Source organism: Marmota monax, unplaced genomic scaffold (genome assembly GCF_021218885.2).
Source record: "Marmota monax isolate L192 unplaced genomic scaffold, Marmota_monax_Labrador192_F-V1.1 WCK01_AAM20220418_F8-fsc00145, whole genome shotgun sequence".
Taxonomy (NCBI): Eukaryota; Metazoa; Chordata; class Mammalia; order Rodentia; family Sciuridae; genus Marmota; species Marmota monax.
Window position 1 is genome coordinate 5,310,051 of NW_026695201.1, and position 12,655 is coordinate 5,322,705.

Here is a 12,655-nt window from a genome sequence, read left to right on the forward strand (position 1 = left end):
TGTGATGAAAAGATTACTGAGGTAGGAGCTCTAGTCCATAGTTTTAACTAGACAAATTAATCTCTCTGTGTTTCTGGCTCTTTTTCTTTATAATAAAGGAGGTAGGCTAAAAGATCTCTGAACCTAGGGCATTGAACATGCTAGGCAGCTACTCTACCACAGATCTACATCCTCAGATCTACAATTAAAATGTAAACAAAGTTAACATAGGAAGTATTATAGTATTATGTGATTGAGATCTATTTATATATGTATATTTTATACATATATATGTATATATATATATATATGTATATATATATATATATATATATATATATATACACACACACACACACACACACACACATTTTTTTTATGGTACTGGGCATTGAACTCAGGGCCTTACATATGCTAGGCAAGCGCTCTACCCTTGAGCTATACCCTCAGCCCTTTTTATTTTATTTTGAGACAGGGTCTTACTAAATTGCCCAGGCTGGCCTCTAATTTGTGATCCTTCTGCCTCAGCCTCCCCAGTAACTGGGATTACAGGCATATGCCACCATGCCTGGCAACAACTTATATTTTAATTAAATGCACTTCAAGTTTTTATTATGCAATGTCTATACTACAAATAGATACAGAAAGTGTTATAGGTACCTGTCATTCACTATAAGAATACTCAATTCATTTTTTATGAATATGGAAATTCTGAGGGTGAAGTTCAGCTATATTTAATGATGAAAGGCAAGATTGAAATCAGAGCTAGGAAAAAAAAGGAAAAGGAAATTACTTTGGATGTCCATTGTTTCTGGAAGATACACACATACCTGTGTGCCCTGACATTATATTAGTTGAAATCAAAGTAGAGAAAAGGCTTCCCCTTTTTGGAACATTTCATCTAACTGAAATATAATAAATATAGCTTAGCTTACAAAACACACCTAAATAAAATAGACCTTGAATTTGACTTCATTTTCAATATGAAGCTTGCCACGGCCATCCAGTTGACTTGGATTCAAATCCTGACTCCTTTCCTTTGTAAGGGTGACCTTGGGCAAGCTATGCAAATTCCTCTGTGCTTTAGTTTCTTTGTAAAATGGAAGTTACTTTATGGTTGTTGTGAATATTAAATGAGATAATACCTATAGGATGCTAAGAACAATGCCTGATACAGAGAAAGCTAATGAGAATTAGCCATTATTATTATTTAGTTCTATAAATAATTTATTAGATGTCTATTATGTGGTAGTTTCTGTGCCAAACCCTGAAATAGCTCTGGGACTTCTACATTTTTGTTTGTTTCTTGTCTATAAACAAGAAAATGTGTTAAAGCTGGGCAGGTCAGCATACATGTAATCCTAGCTACTCAAGAGACTGAGGTAGGAGGTTGACAAGTTCAGGACCAGCTTCAACAACTTGGTGACAGCCTGTCTCAAAATAAAAAAACATAAAAAGGCTGGGCATGTAGTTCAGTGGTAGAGTGTGCTTGGATTTCATCCCCAGAAATGCAAACAAAACAAAACAAGTTAATCTAGAAAAAAAATGCCACTTGGAGTCAGAGGACATTTTAATTTGGGAGAGAATATGAGATGTAAATGAAATTGTTACTTAAGGCTTTGCCTTTAAGTTGTTGAATTACTGTGCCAGGTTTTATAGAGTGCATTTCTGCATATTAAAACCACAGTGACATTCAAAGAGTCAAACATGGCTGATTAGACTTTTCTGTCCTGTATTTATAAAAAGGTTAGTGGTGCACCTCCTCACTATAAATTATTTTTGGTTCTTACTAATATTTACGAATATAATAAAATCTACAGCACAATGCATATGATTAATTTGTCCCAGGGATTAGTTTGCTTTTGTTTAGGGAACTATTCCAGCAGTTACTACCACTTGACCACTGATTTCAGCAGATAGGGAATAGCAATAGGCAGGAAAGGGCAGTTGTACTTTAGCTTTATGGGGCAAGATGAGAAATATAATTACCGTAATAATGCATTCTCTTATGTAAATTTATCATGAAATGGTTCAGGAAGTTTCATCAGGATACTTCCTGGTGATTTCCCAGGCTGGCCTAGACAAAAAGTGATCAGTGATGTCTGGTCTATGAGTGGCCTTCAATGGATGTGCCCACAGGCATTAAAAGCAGGTCAACAGTTGCACAGGGCAGTGACACACTCCTGTAATCCCAGCAATTTGGGAAGCTGAGGTAGGAGGATCACAGTTTTTTTTTTTTTTAATTGTGATATTGAGGATTGAACCCAGGGACACTCTACCACTGGTTATATTCCAAGTTCTTTTTATTTTTTTATTTTGAGACAGGGTCTCACCAAGTTTCCCATCCTGGTCCCAACCTGGATGTGAATTTAAGATCCTCCTGTCTCAGCCTCTAGAGTCACTGGGATTACAGGCATGCAGAGATTTATAAAATTTAATATGCATACTTTTTTTTTTTGGTACTGGGGACCCAGGGGTGCTTAACCACTGAGCCACATCCTCGGTTGTTTTTATATTTTTATTTTGAAACAGAATCTCCCTAAATTGCTTAGTCCTGTTTCAGTCTCCTGAGTGGTTAGGATTAGAGGTGTGTGCCATGGGGCCTGGCATGGAGGATCATAAATTTGAGGCCAGTTTGGGCTATTAAGTGAGACACTGTCTCAGAATAAAATAAAAAGGGTTAGGGATATAGCTCATTATTTGCCTAGCATGTACAAGAACTTGGGTTCAACCCCTAGTAGCCAGTAGGGCTGGTGGGGGAAAGCAAGTTTATGGCAATTAATTCCATGAAAGAGTTGACCATTTTGTCTAAGTAATTCAGCTTTGGCTGGCTTGGGCACTGGTTTGATTGGTTATTTCTGGATATTATGGAGTAATATTAAGCCACATATATTGTACCTGTGATATGTATCTACCTATGCTCTTTTGTCAGATACTTAATATTTGGTCATTAATGCCTCCTATGGGTCCATCATTTGCATAATTTACAGTTAGGAAACTGGACATTCATCTTATAATTCTTCCATTATCCAATCTTTTCTGAGATGGAAATAACTAGGCAAGTTTTCTGGAAAACTTTTGGTGTAAAGGAGAAAAATGAATAGCCCCTTCTTTACAATAGGCAAATCTAACAACTCGAGCATTGTTCAAGAAAGGAACAATAATATGCCAATCAGAGATAACCTGGAAGCTCATTTGGTCCAACCTAGTTATAGAAGGTTGTTTAAGGACATAAAAACATTCTAGATCCTTTGGTCCTTTGTACTCCTTTTCCGCCTACCCCATTTCCTCAAGGATGGTGACGACTTTTAAATATTTAAATTCCCCCCAAAGGCACCCTACCCAAACTCCAAACACAAGTGACATATCGCTGCCCCGAGGGACAAAAAGTGCCTAAGACAACTGCTCCCCCTTACCCCCATTCCTCGACTAGGAGCAGAACTGAGTATGAGTGGGACCCAGATTGGGATAGATGGGACAAGACATGGGCCTTCCTGGTCAAACAAAACACCACCACCTCTACACTCTCTAAAAACAAAGCAAAAACAAAAACAAACCTTAGGCTACGTGGCTGATAACTACGCCCGGCTCAGAAATTGCCGGTAAAACGCGAAAACAGGGCTGAGCTGGCTTCCAGGCGGCCTGGGGCCGGGCGAAGTTCCCGGGATCCCGGGGCCAGGCTAAACAGGCAGGACCCGGCGCCGCGCTCCGGGGACTTTCACCTGCTCCGTAGGCGGCGCGGGGCGCGCGGGGGCGGACCCGGCGGCGGGCGGGGCCTCGGCGCCCGGCGGGAGGAGTCGGCCCGGGCCCGCCCCGCAGGAGGAGCCGCTCGCTGGCGGCTGATCCGGCGTCTCCGTGACAGGCACCCCGCTCCGCCGCCGCCACCGCCGCCGCCGCCGCCACCGCCTTTTCTTCCTCGTCCCGGGCTGTCCGCGCCACTGATCTGGGGCCGGCGTCGCGCCCATTCCCGCTTTGGGCCGCGGGCCCACCGCTCCCTTTTCCGGGCCGGGGCGCCGCACCGCCCGCTCCCGCCACCGCCTCCCCCGCCGCCCTCCTCGCCAGCAGGAATAGCGCGGCCACAGCGCCGCTCGCGTCGCCCGCATCCGCGCCGCCCGCTGCCGCTTGGCCCTAGGCACAGCTCCGGGTCCCGGTTCCCACTGCCGCCCAGCAGCCGCGCGGCCAGGGCGCTGCCCACCCCGCGTCCCGCTGTCCCCGCCAACGCCGCTTCACTCGGTCCCAGTCTCTCCTCCTCGGGGTCTAGACAGCCCCTTCCTGCTGCTGTTGCAGCCAGCGTCGCCTCTGGAGGAGCGTGTCCATCGTGGGTCACCATGCCCAGCAAAACCAAGTACAACCTTGTGGACGATGGGCACGACCTGAGGATCCCCTTGCACAATGAGGACGCCTTCCAGCACGGCATCTGCTTTGAGGCCAAGGTGAGGGGGTTATGGGGAGGGTAGTGCCCCGGAGGGGTTATGTCTGAGTGGATGGGATGCACAACCATCCTAAACTCAGAGCAAGTGGGTTAGGCCAATTTGCGGACCTTTCTGTTAGGGAAGGTGACTCCCCCTTTTCAATATAAAATTCCACGGGCTCCCTCCCAGAACTGCTAAAGAGCAACTGCAAAGTTTGAGCTGCATTGCTTCACCCCCCACCCCTTCCACCTGCAGTCTCCCCCATCCTTGCCTGCCTAGGATTGGATTGAGTTACTTCGCAGAACCGTCCTTTGGAGGAGAGGCAGGTGAATGAGCGCAGCGTGGACACCTGGTTCTTTAGAATCGGTTTAAGGAAGCCCTGGTGTTATTTACTTGCTGGGCTCCCTTGGGAGGTGCTTTCAGGAATGTCTTTTAAAAGGGGAATGCTTGCTTCCTGATTGAGGAAGAGAATACAGTTTGTTTGTTTGTTTATGATGATTCCGGGTAGGCGGGTCCAGGTGTTATGTCAGTTTCTAAATCATGACCAGTCATTGAATTGAGGGTGGCCTCCGGAGTGAGTGGGTGAAAGCTGTTTGCTACCCTTGTATGTAATGTTAAGTTTTAGCATCTACTGCCGAGGAATTTAGCTGGGATGATGGGAATTTTCAGCATCGGGGGGAAAGTCCTAGGTCCATTTTTGGGGAGGGGTGGGGCCAAAGTCAATAATGGACCATCAGGTGTATATAAGGCTGGTCCCTGTGATGTACCTCCCTCAGTGCGAGTTCTGATTTGTGAAATTGCAGTGGAGGATTCCACTGCTCATCGCTGAGAAAGAGTGCTTTTCTGTTGAAAAAGGACTCTCTCCTCCTGCTTCATACCACTTGACTTCTCTGGTGACTTAAAGGCTCAGGGACTTTCAGCGTCTAGAATGTGCTGGTCACTAAATGAAATAAAGTATTGCCCCTCTAGGTAGGTTGGGTATTGAAGGTTTTGAAAACAGTACTTTTTATGTGGAGACAGTTTTACTCTGTTCTCTTTTTCCTCTTTCATGACTGTGCATACAGGAGGATAGCATCTCATGCAAGGATCATTTCAATCACAAAGCATTTTTTTAAGCATCTGATATGTGTTTAATGTAGTCAATTATCTTAAGATTTTTTTTTTCATTTGTTAAGGAGATGAATTGGGGAATCTTAGTTTTCATTTTTTTCTCCCCTTAAAAATTCCCCCCAAACCACATTGGCTAGAGCTTAGGGGAGACATTCCCACTACTTAGTCACCAAACCCTGCCATGGAATGCAGAGCTGAATTACTGGGTATGGCTAGGACCTGAATGGGACTGCAAGCAGCAGCTTATCTCACTTCTCTCATCTCTTGAGTAGATCTGGCTGATCCTAAGATGGGATATTTGGGTTAGTTTTTGTTGTGGCTTGCTGGTTTGGTGAGCATTTTAATTTTGTTTTACTGGGGATTGAACCCAGAGCTTCATACATGCTAGGAAATCTCTTCACCTCTGAGCCACATTACCAGCTCTTTTATTTTTAATTTTGAGACAGGATCTCACCAAGTTGTCCAGAATCACCTCAAACTTTCTTTTTCTTTCTCTTTTTCTTTTGGTACTGGTGATTAAACCCAGGGGCACTTAATTACTGAGTCACATCCCCAGCCCCTACCCCCTTACTTTTTAAAAAATATTTTATTTAGAGACAAGGTCTAGCTGAGTTACTTTGGGCCTCACCAAGTTGCTAAGGCTGGCTTTTGAACTCGTGATCCTCCTGCCTCAGCCTTTTGAGCCACTGGGATTACAGGCATGCGCCACCAAGCCCAGCTGGTGAACAGGTTTTTGATGTTAAAGTTTTCATCATAGTGATGATTTAATTTTTTTAGATATCCAGAAGTACATCAGTCGGGAAGTTGGCGTTTATCTTGTTTGATTCACCAGTGCTCTCTTTTGTAAGAATTAGCAAAAGAATGGAGGTCACACTTAAAGCGTCTTTAAGTCTTTTTATTCTTTTCTTACTGTCCTCTGTATTTGGTCTCAAATAGGTGTTAAAACTTGGTGTGCATAGGGTATTAAAAGGTCCAGTTCTTGCCATGTCCCAATTTTAATTTGATACATCTAGGGGGAGCTAAGGAATGTGAACCTTTAACAAGCATTCCAGGTGATTTCATGTGATTGCAACCAGACTTTGAGAAATACTGAACTTGGAGCTTGCCTCCAACTTGCTGGATCTTTTTCTTCCTTTCCCAGCACCAAACATACAGTTTCTTTTCTAAGCAAATGTCTGGGGGCTGTGTGATGTAGTTCCTATAGTAACTTCCCTGCATTGGCAGACGGTGGTGGTCATTAAGAGGAGGCACAGCCATAGTTGATCTTAGCTGAGTTCCTAATGCAGAGGCATGGGGACCAGTGATTCTGCTTCGAGAGGGGCAAGAGAGAGAAGAAAGGACAAGGGCACACAGTACAGGCAGTGGTGGAGCTTCCTTGGGCAAAGGCTGATCGTGAGGACTTCGGGTCTTAACTCCCAGCTCTTTGTAATTGATGTTGGACACTGGTACATTCATTGTGTCAGTCAAGACCCAAGTAGAGGTGGAAGCAGAAGCTTTTCTGTCTCACATGCACCTGGTAAGTACTTCTTCTGGCTGGTTTTCACATCTCCTACAGAGCAGTGTCCATGAAACTTCCCAATCACTGGGATTTCAGAGTTGAATCCATACCACGCTCTCCCCTTGCTGTGGGAAAACACAGGCTGTAAAATATAAACGTATCATCGCCTTGTCAGGTACCCTTGGAAAATGAGCCCAAGACTTCCTCTTTCAAGGGCTGGCAATTTTTCAGAATCAACATTGGATGGAGTGATTGTTTGGATGTATGCCTCTCATTTTCTGGGTCTGCAGAGACTGAAAGGTTCTTTTTTTGATTAAAAACAATTTTTTTTTGTACTGTGATTGGACCCAGGGGCACTTTACCACTAAGCTGTGTCCCTAGCCCTTTTCCTTTTTAATTTTGAGACAGAGGCTAAGTTGCTTCGAATTTGTGATCCTCCCATCTCAGCCTCCTGGGTTGCTGGAATTACAGATGTGCACTACTGCACCCAGGTGAGGCTGAAAGGGTTGGGTTCTATGCAGAGGTTCTATGCACTTATATATATATAAAAAAAAAACCATATATGTACTAATTAAGCAGAATCCTACGTGTTTTTCACCTGCAATACTTCATTTAATTCTCATTCACTTTTCTACGAGATGAATCTCCATGTCTGTTATAAACGGGGAGATTGTTGCCTGCCTCATTGCTCACAGCTGTGTGCGCCAAAGCTAGTGTTTAAACTTAGAGATTTGACTTCAGACTCCTAAATCCAGTGCTTGCTTATTCAATGATTTTTATGGAGTATTCACTCTATGCCAGGCAGTGGTTTGATTCATAGCTCTCTGGAGCAGTATCCTCAGGTTGCTGATCTCTAGGATTCTGATATAGGAAATTATTCATAATTATTTGCATTTTTTTTTTTTGGTACTGGGGATTGAACCACTTTTTCACTGAGCCACACTCCTAGTCCTTTTTATTTTGAGACAGGGTCTTGCTAAGTTGCTTAGGGCCCCACTAAGTTGCTGAGGTTGGCTTTGAACCTACGATCCTCCTGCCTCAGCCTCCTGGATTACTGGAATTATAGATGTGTACCACCACACCTGGCAATTATTCACACTTTTAAGATGCTGGGCTGTTTCCAGATTTCCCCTTGGGCTAAGAGCTTCTTGTAAGGGATACCAGGGCTCTGTGTTCAGTATGGATACCTGGCTCACTGACCAATGCTGGGGGGTGGTCAGATCTCACATGGCTGAAATTTTGTGGCCCCTTAGAACCTGCCTCTTGATCTTTTTTTTTTTTTTAATTTTTTTTATAGTTGTAAATGGACAGAATGTCTTTATTTTATTTATTTATTTTTGCTGAGGATCGAACCCAGTGCCTCACACATGCTAGGCAAGTGCTGTGCCACTGAGCTACAGCCCCAGGCCCCTCTTCATCTTTTGATACAGCCAGTTTTTATTGAGGAATAGGGATGTCCCTGAATGGTAGAGCACTTGCACAGCAAGCAGGAGACCCTGGGGTTCAATCCCCAGTACCGCTAAACATTTAAAACTGGCTGTCTCTGTTTGCTTGGTGAAAAAGAGGCTTCTAAAGACAATGATGTAAAGAATAATAAAACTATTAATAATATAGTTATATTTTGCATTTCTAGATGATTTTGATTTTTATGAAGCTTTCATATACAAAGATGTTTTCACTTATAGAAGCAGGAACATTAGTTTTATCTCCTTTCTTTTTCAGATGAAAAAAATTGGGGATTAGAGAGATTAACTTGTCCAGAATCAAGGAACTGATTTGATTCATCAGATAATGACGATTTTTTTTATTGAGTGTTATGTGCCTGCATTGTTGTAGTTGCTGCCTCTTTTGAGCCTCACATTCTAGGTCCATAGCTCTTTCCGCTCCTGAAGTAGTGACTTGGATACTGAAGCAGTTTCTCTCTCTGAATTCCTAGCACTCGCGTTGCCTGGACTGTTCGCTGATATCCACATGAATGGTTCAGACTGTCAGAACTGGGAAGCACCTTAGCTCATCTGGTACAACCTCCTCATTTTACAGATGAGGAAATTGAGGTCCAGAGGGGAAATCATTGACCTAAGATCACATAGCTACATAATAACATTGCCAGGATTCTCCCCTTGTTTTGGGACTTCAATTTCGTTTCAGGTATCTATTGCTGTAAAACAAACTGGGTCAAGACTCAGTAGCTTAAATTGACAGCTCTTTAGTTTGCTCATGATTTGTGCGTCAGAAACAGGTTGGGCTGTTGCATGTAGTGATCTTTCCCTTAGCTGCATTTACCTGTGTCTAGGCTGGAAAGTTCTAGAAGGCTTTGCTTATATGGTGAGTGACTTAGTGGTCCTCTGCCTGTCTGTCTCCACTGGCTCACTTGGGTTTCCTCATGGCCTCTTGGTGGTTTGTTTGGCCATTGGCTCTCCTGAGCCAAGCAGGAAGGAGGAAGTTCTTAGGGTCTGGTCTTTTGAGTTATAGGGGAGCACTTCTGATACATTCTATTGATCAAAGCAGGCTATAAGGGAAAGAGGGACAATCCCCTTCTTGATGAGGGAATGTCAAGGTCACATTGCAAAATTGTACCCGGGATGAGCTATTGCTGAAGCCATTTTTGGATCACTCTACCACAAAACTTTATGTTCTTTCCTCTCTGCCTGTATCTTCTCTAATGATATAGAATGTATTTTAAGTACTTTGTCTCAGGTTTCTCTCTCTCTCTCTCCCCTTACTCAGGTCCCAAAGATAGATACAAACATAGTTGGCAGTAAAAAGTATTTGACAGGTAGAAGAAGTTACTTATTTGAAAGAGTCTGAAAGCAATAAATATATTGTCATGAAACGGAGTGATTTTGAGGTTTGTGAGTACTTGGTCTGATCAGAACTGAATTCTCTGGCCATATTTCCCTCCTTGCTAAATGACTTCATTGGTTGATGGTCTCCATGGTGTGCATTTAGAGTTTCTAATAACCCACATGGCAGGCTGCCCATGGATGGATACCTCTTGACACACTGGCATGAGGGCTTACAGTTAAAGATGCTGTATGTGTTCATGCACCATAAATGGGATGTCCCTGAGTCACCTGAGCTTCAGGGCATGGTAAAGAGTTCTCAGAGCCATTCTACTATCCTCTGGGTATTTATGCTTCATCCCTTCCCTTCACCCAGATTAAGGGTTCTATCTAGATTAGCAGCAATTCAGATGAATGACTTGATGGCATCATTAAAAGTGGAGATTAATGGGGCCGGGTTGTGGCTCAGTGGTAGATCCCTGGCTCCAGGGATACTACCACATACTATATGATTACATTTATATGAAATGTAATAATAATGTAAATAATAATAATAATAACAATAATAACCCAAATAAAATAAAAGTATTGTGTCTATCTACAACTAAAAAAAATTTAAAAAAAGTGGAGGTTCATTTCACTTTCTTATTTGTCCAGATACTTTGAAAACACGTTTTTATCTTCTGCTCATAGCAGTTCTGTTTATTTTTAAATGTTTAGTGGTACTGGGGATTGAACCCCAGGGTCTCCTGCTTGCTTTGAAGTGCTCTACCACTCAGAGACATCCCTATTCCTCAATAAAAATGACAATAAGTCATTTTTATTGAGGAATAGGCACCTGTATTATTATTTTGGGACTTGGGACTGAACCCAGAAGCACGTAACCACTCAGTCTCATCTCTAGTCCTTTTTTATTTTGAGACAGAGTCTTGTTAAATCCTTAAGTTGCTGAGGCTGGCCTTGAACTTGCAATCCTCCTGCTTCAGCCTCCCCACTTGTTGGGATTACGGGTGTGTACGTTACTCAGTCCAGCATTTTTTACTGTGGAGCTTCAGAGGAATCACAGCCAGGGCCTCATGCTTGGTGGACAATTGCTCCACCACTGAGCTACTCTCCTAGCCCCTTTAATGTGGGCTTTTGGGGACACTTATTTTTATTTATCCTTACATTGCTCTCAGGTGTCTCAGCGTATTCCTCTATAGCTGATTTATTGGGATTTGATGAACAGATCTATTTCTCCCTTAGTCAATACATTTCATGATTTTATGGCATTCAGCCATGGCTCGTTTGCCTACAATATCCCGATCCTTTTTAGTGGTCAGAATCATGCAGCCACATGTAATGATGCCCTCTGCCAGTCATCTATATCCAGGAACCTAATCGGACTTGACTCAGTGTGTATTACTGCTCACTCATAATGCTGCTACTTCCAAGAACTTGAAGAACTCCAGTGCTTTCTTTGTCTATAATTACCTGCCTCCTCTTGAGTTTTATTGCCTGCGGGCAGTCTGTAACTCCTCCGTGATCTTTATACTGTTCTTATCCTGCTGGCCTGAGCAGCCTGTGACCCTGTCTGGACCTTTTACTTCCTTTCTGTTTTCCTGCCCTACATTGCAAACTAGAGCCCTACTACTTTGCTTCTTCTTACCTGTTTTGGAAAAAGAGCTTCCTTGCTCTTGCCCTTTCTTCTTTCTAATAGCCTTATTGAGTTGGATTCAGATATCATATAATTTACCCATTTAAAATGTATAATTCATTGGCTTTTAGTTTATTCACAGACATGTGTGATCACCACTCCCCTGTCAATTTTAGAACAGTTTCATCATTTCAAGAAGAAATCCTGGCTGGGTGCAGAGGTGCACACCTATAATCCCAGGGACTCGGGTGGCTGAAATAGGAGGATCTCAAGTTCTAGGCCAACCTGGGCAAAAGGTAAAAAGGGCTGGAGATGTAGCTCAATGGTAGAGCATCCCTGAATCCTCTGTACTCCAACAAACAAACAAAACAACCTCCTCCCCCGTACACTTTAGCTACCACTCCTTTGTATTCCTCTTTACTCTGGCCCTAAGCAACCACTAATTTAATTTCTGTTTCTAGATTTGCCTATTTTGGACATTTCATATAAATGTAATCATATAGTATGTGGTCTTTTGTATCTGACTTCTTTCACTTAGCGTAATGTTTATGTAAGGTTATATATGTCAGTACTTTGTACCTTTTTATGGCTGTATAATATTCCATTGTACAGATATAAAACATTTTGGTCATCAGTTTGTGATATTTCGATTGCTTCCATTTTTTGGACTGTTATCAACAATGCTATAAATATTCCTGTACAATATTCCTGTTTGTGCAGATATATGTTTTCATTTCTCCTGGGTGGGTAAGGAGTGAAATTGCTGGGTGATAGCCAGTGGTAACTATGTTTAACTATTTGTGAAACTGCTAACTTCTTTTCCAGCATGGCTGCATCATTTTAGTTTTTCATTAGCTGCATGATTTCTCCACATCCTCACCAACACTTATTATCTGAGGTTTTTATTCTAGCTGGACTCATGGGTATGAAGTGGTATCTCATTGTGGTTCTGATTTGCATTTTTATGTTGAATAATGACATAAAACATCTTTTCATGTTTTGGTGACCATTTGAGTCTTTTCTTTGGAGAAATGTCTATTCAGATCCCCTGGACATTTAAAAATTGGATTGTCTATTATTATTATTATTATTAGTAGTAGTAGTAGTAGCAGTAGTAGTAGTACAAGGGATTGAACCCAGGGGTCACATCCCCAGCCCTTTTTATATTTTATTTTCAGGCAGGGTCTCACTAGTTTCCTTAAGGCCCTGCCAAGTTGCTGAGGCTGGCTTTGAACTT

At 42.6% G+C, this 12,655-nt stretch overlaps 1 protein-coding gene across 5 annotated transcripts in view; it reads left to right on the plus strand.

Annotated features, from left to right (window-relative positions):
• Positions 1 to 4,054: 4,054 nt before the first annotated feature.
• LOC124082526 (carboxyl-terminal PDZ ligand of neuronal nitric oxide synthase protein) overlaps positions 4,055 to 12,655 on the plus strand; it is a 305,891-nt gene continuing 297,290 nt past the window's right edge. For 2 of the 5 annotated variants that reach the window (XM_046428959.2, XM_046428960.2), the window contains exon 1: positions 4,055 to 4,412. In XM_046428959.2, the coding sequence (XP_046284915.1) occupies positions 4,308 to 4,412 (105 nt within the window). In that variant the 5' untranslated portion in view covers positions 4,055 to 4,307. Of the gene's footprint in view, positions 4,413 to 5,112; positions 7,018 to 12,655 lie in introns of those variants that run through there. The other 3 variants (XM_058574121.1, XM_058574122.1, XM_058574120.1) reach the window with 2 other exon arrangements.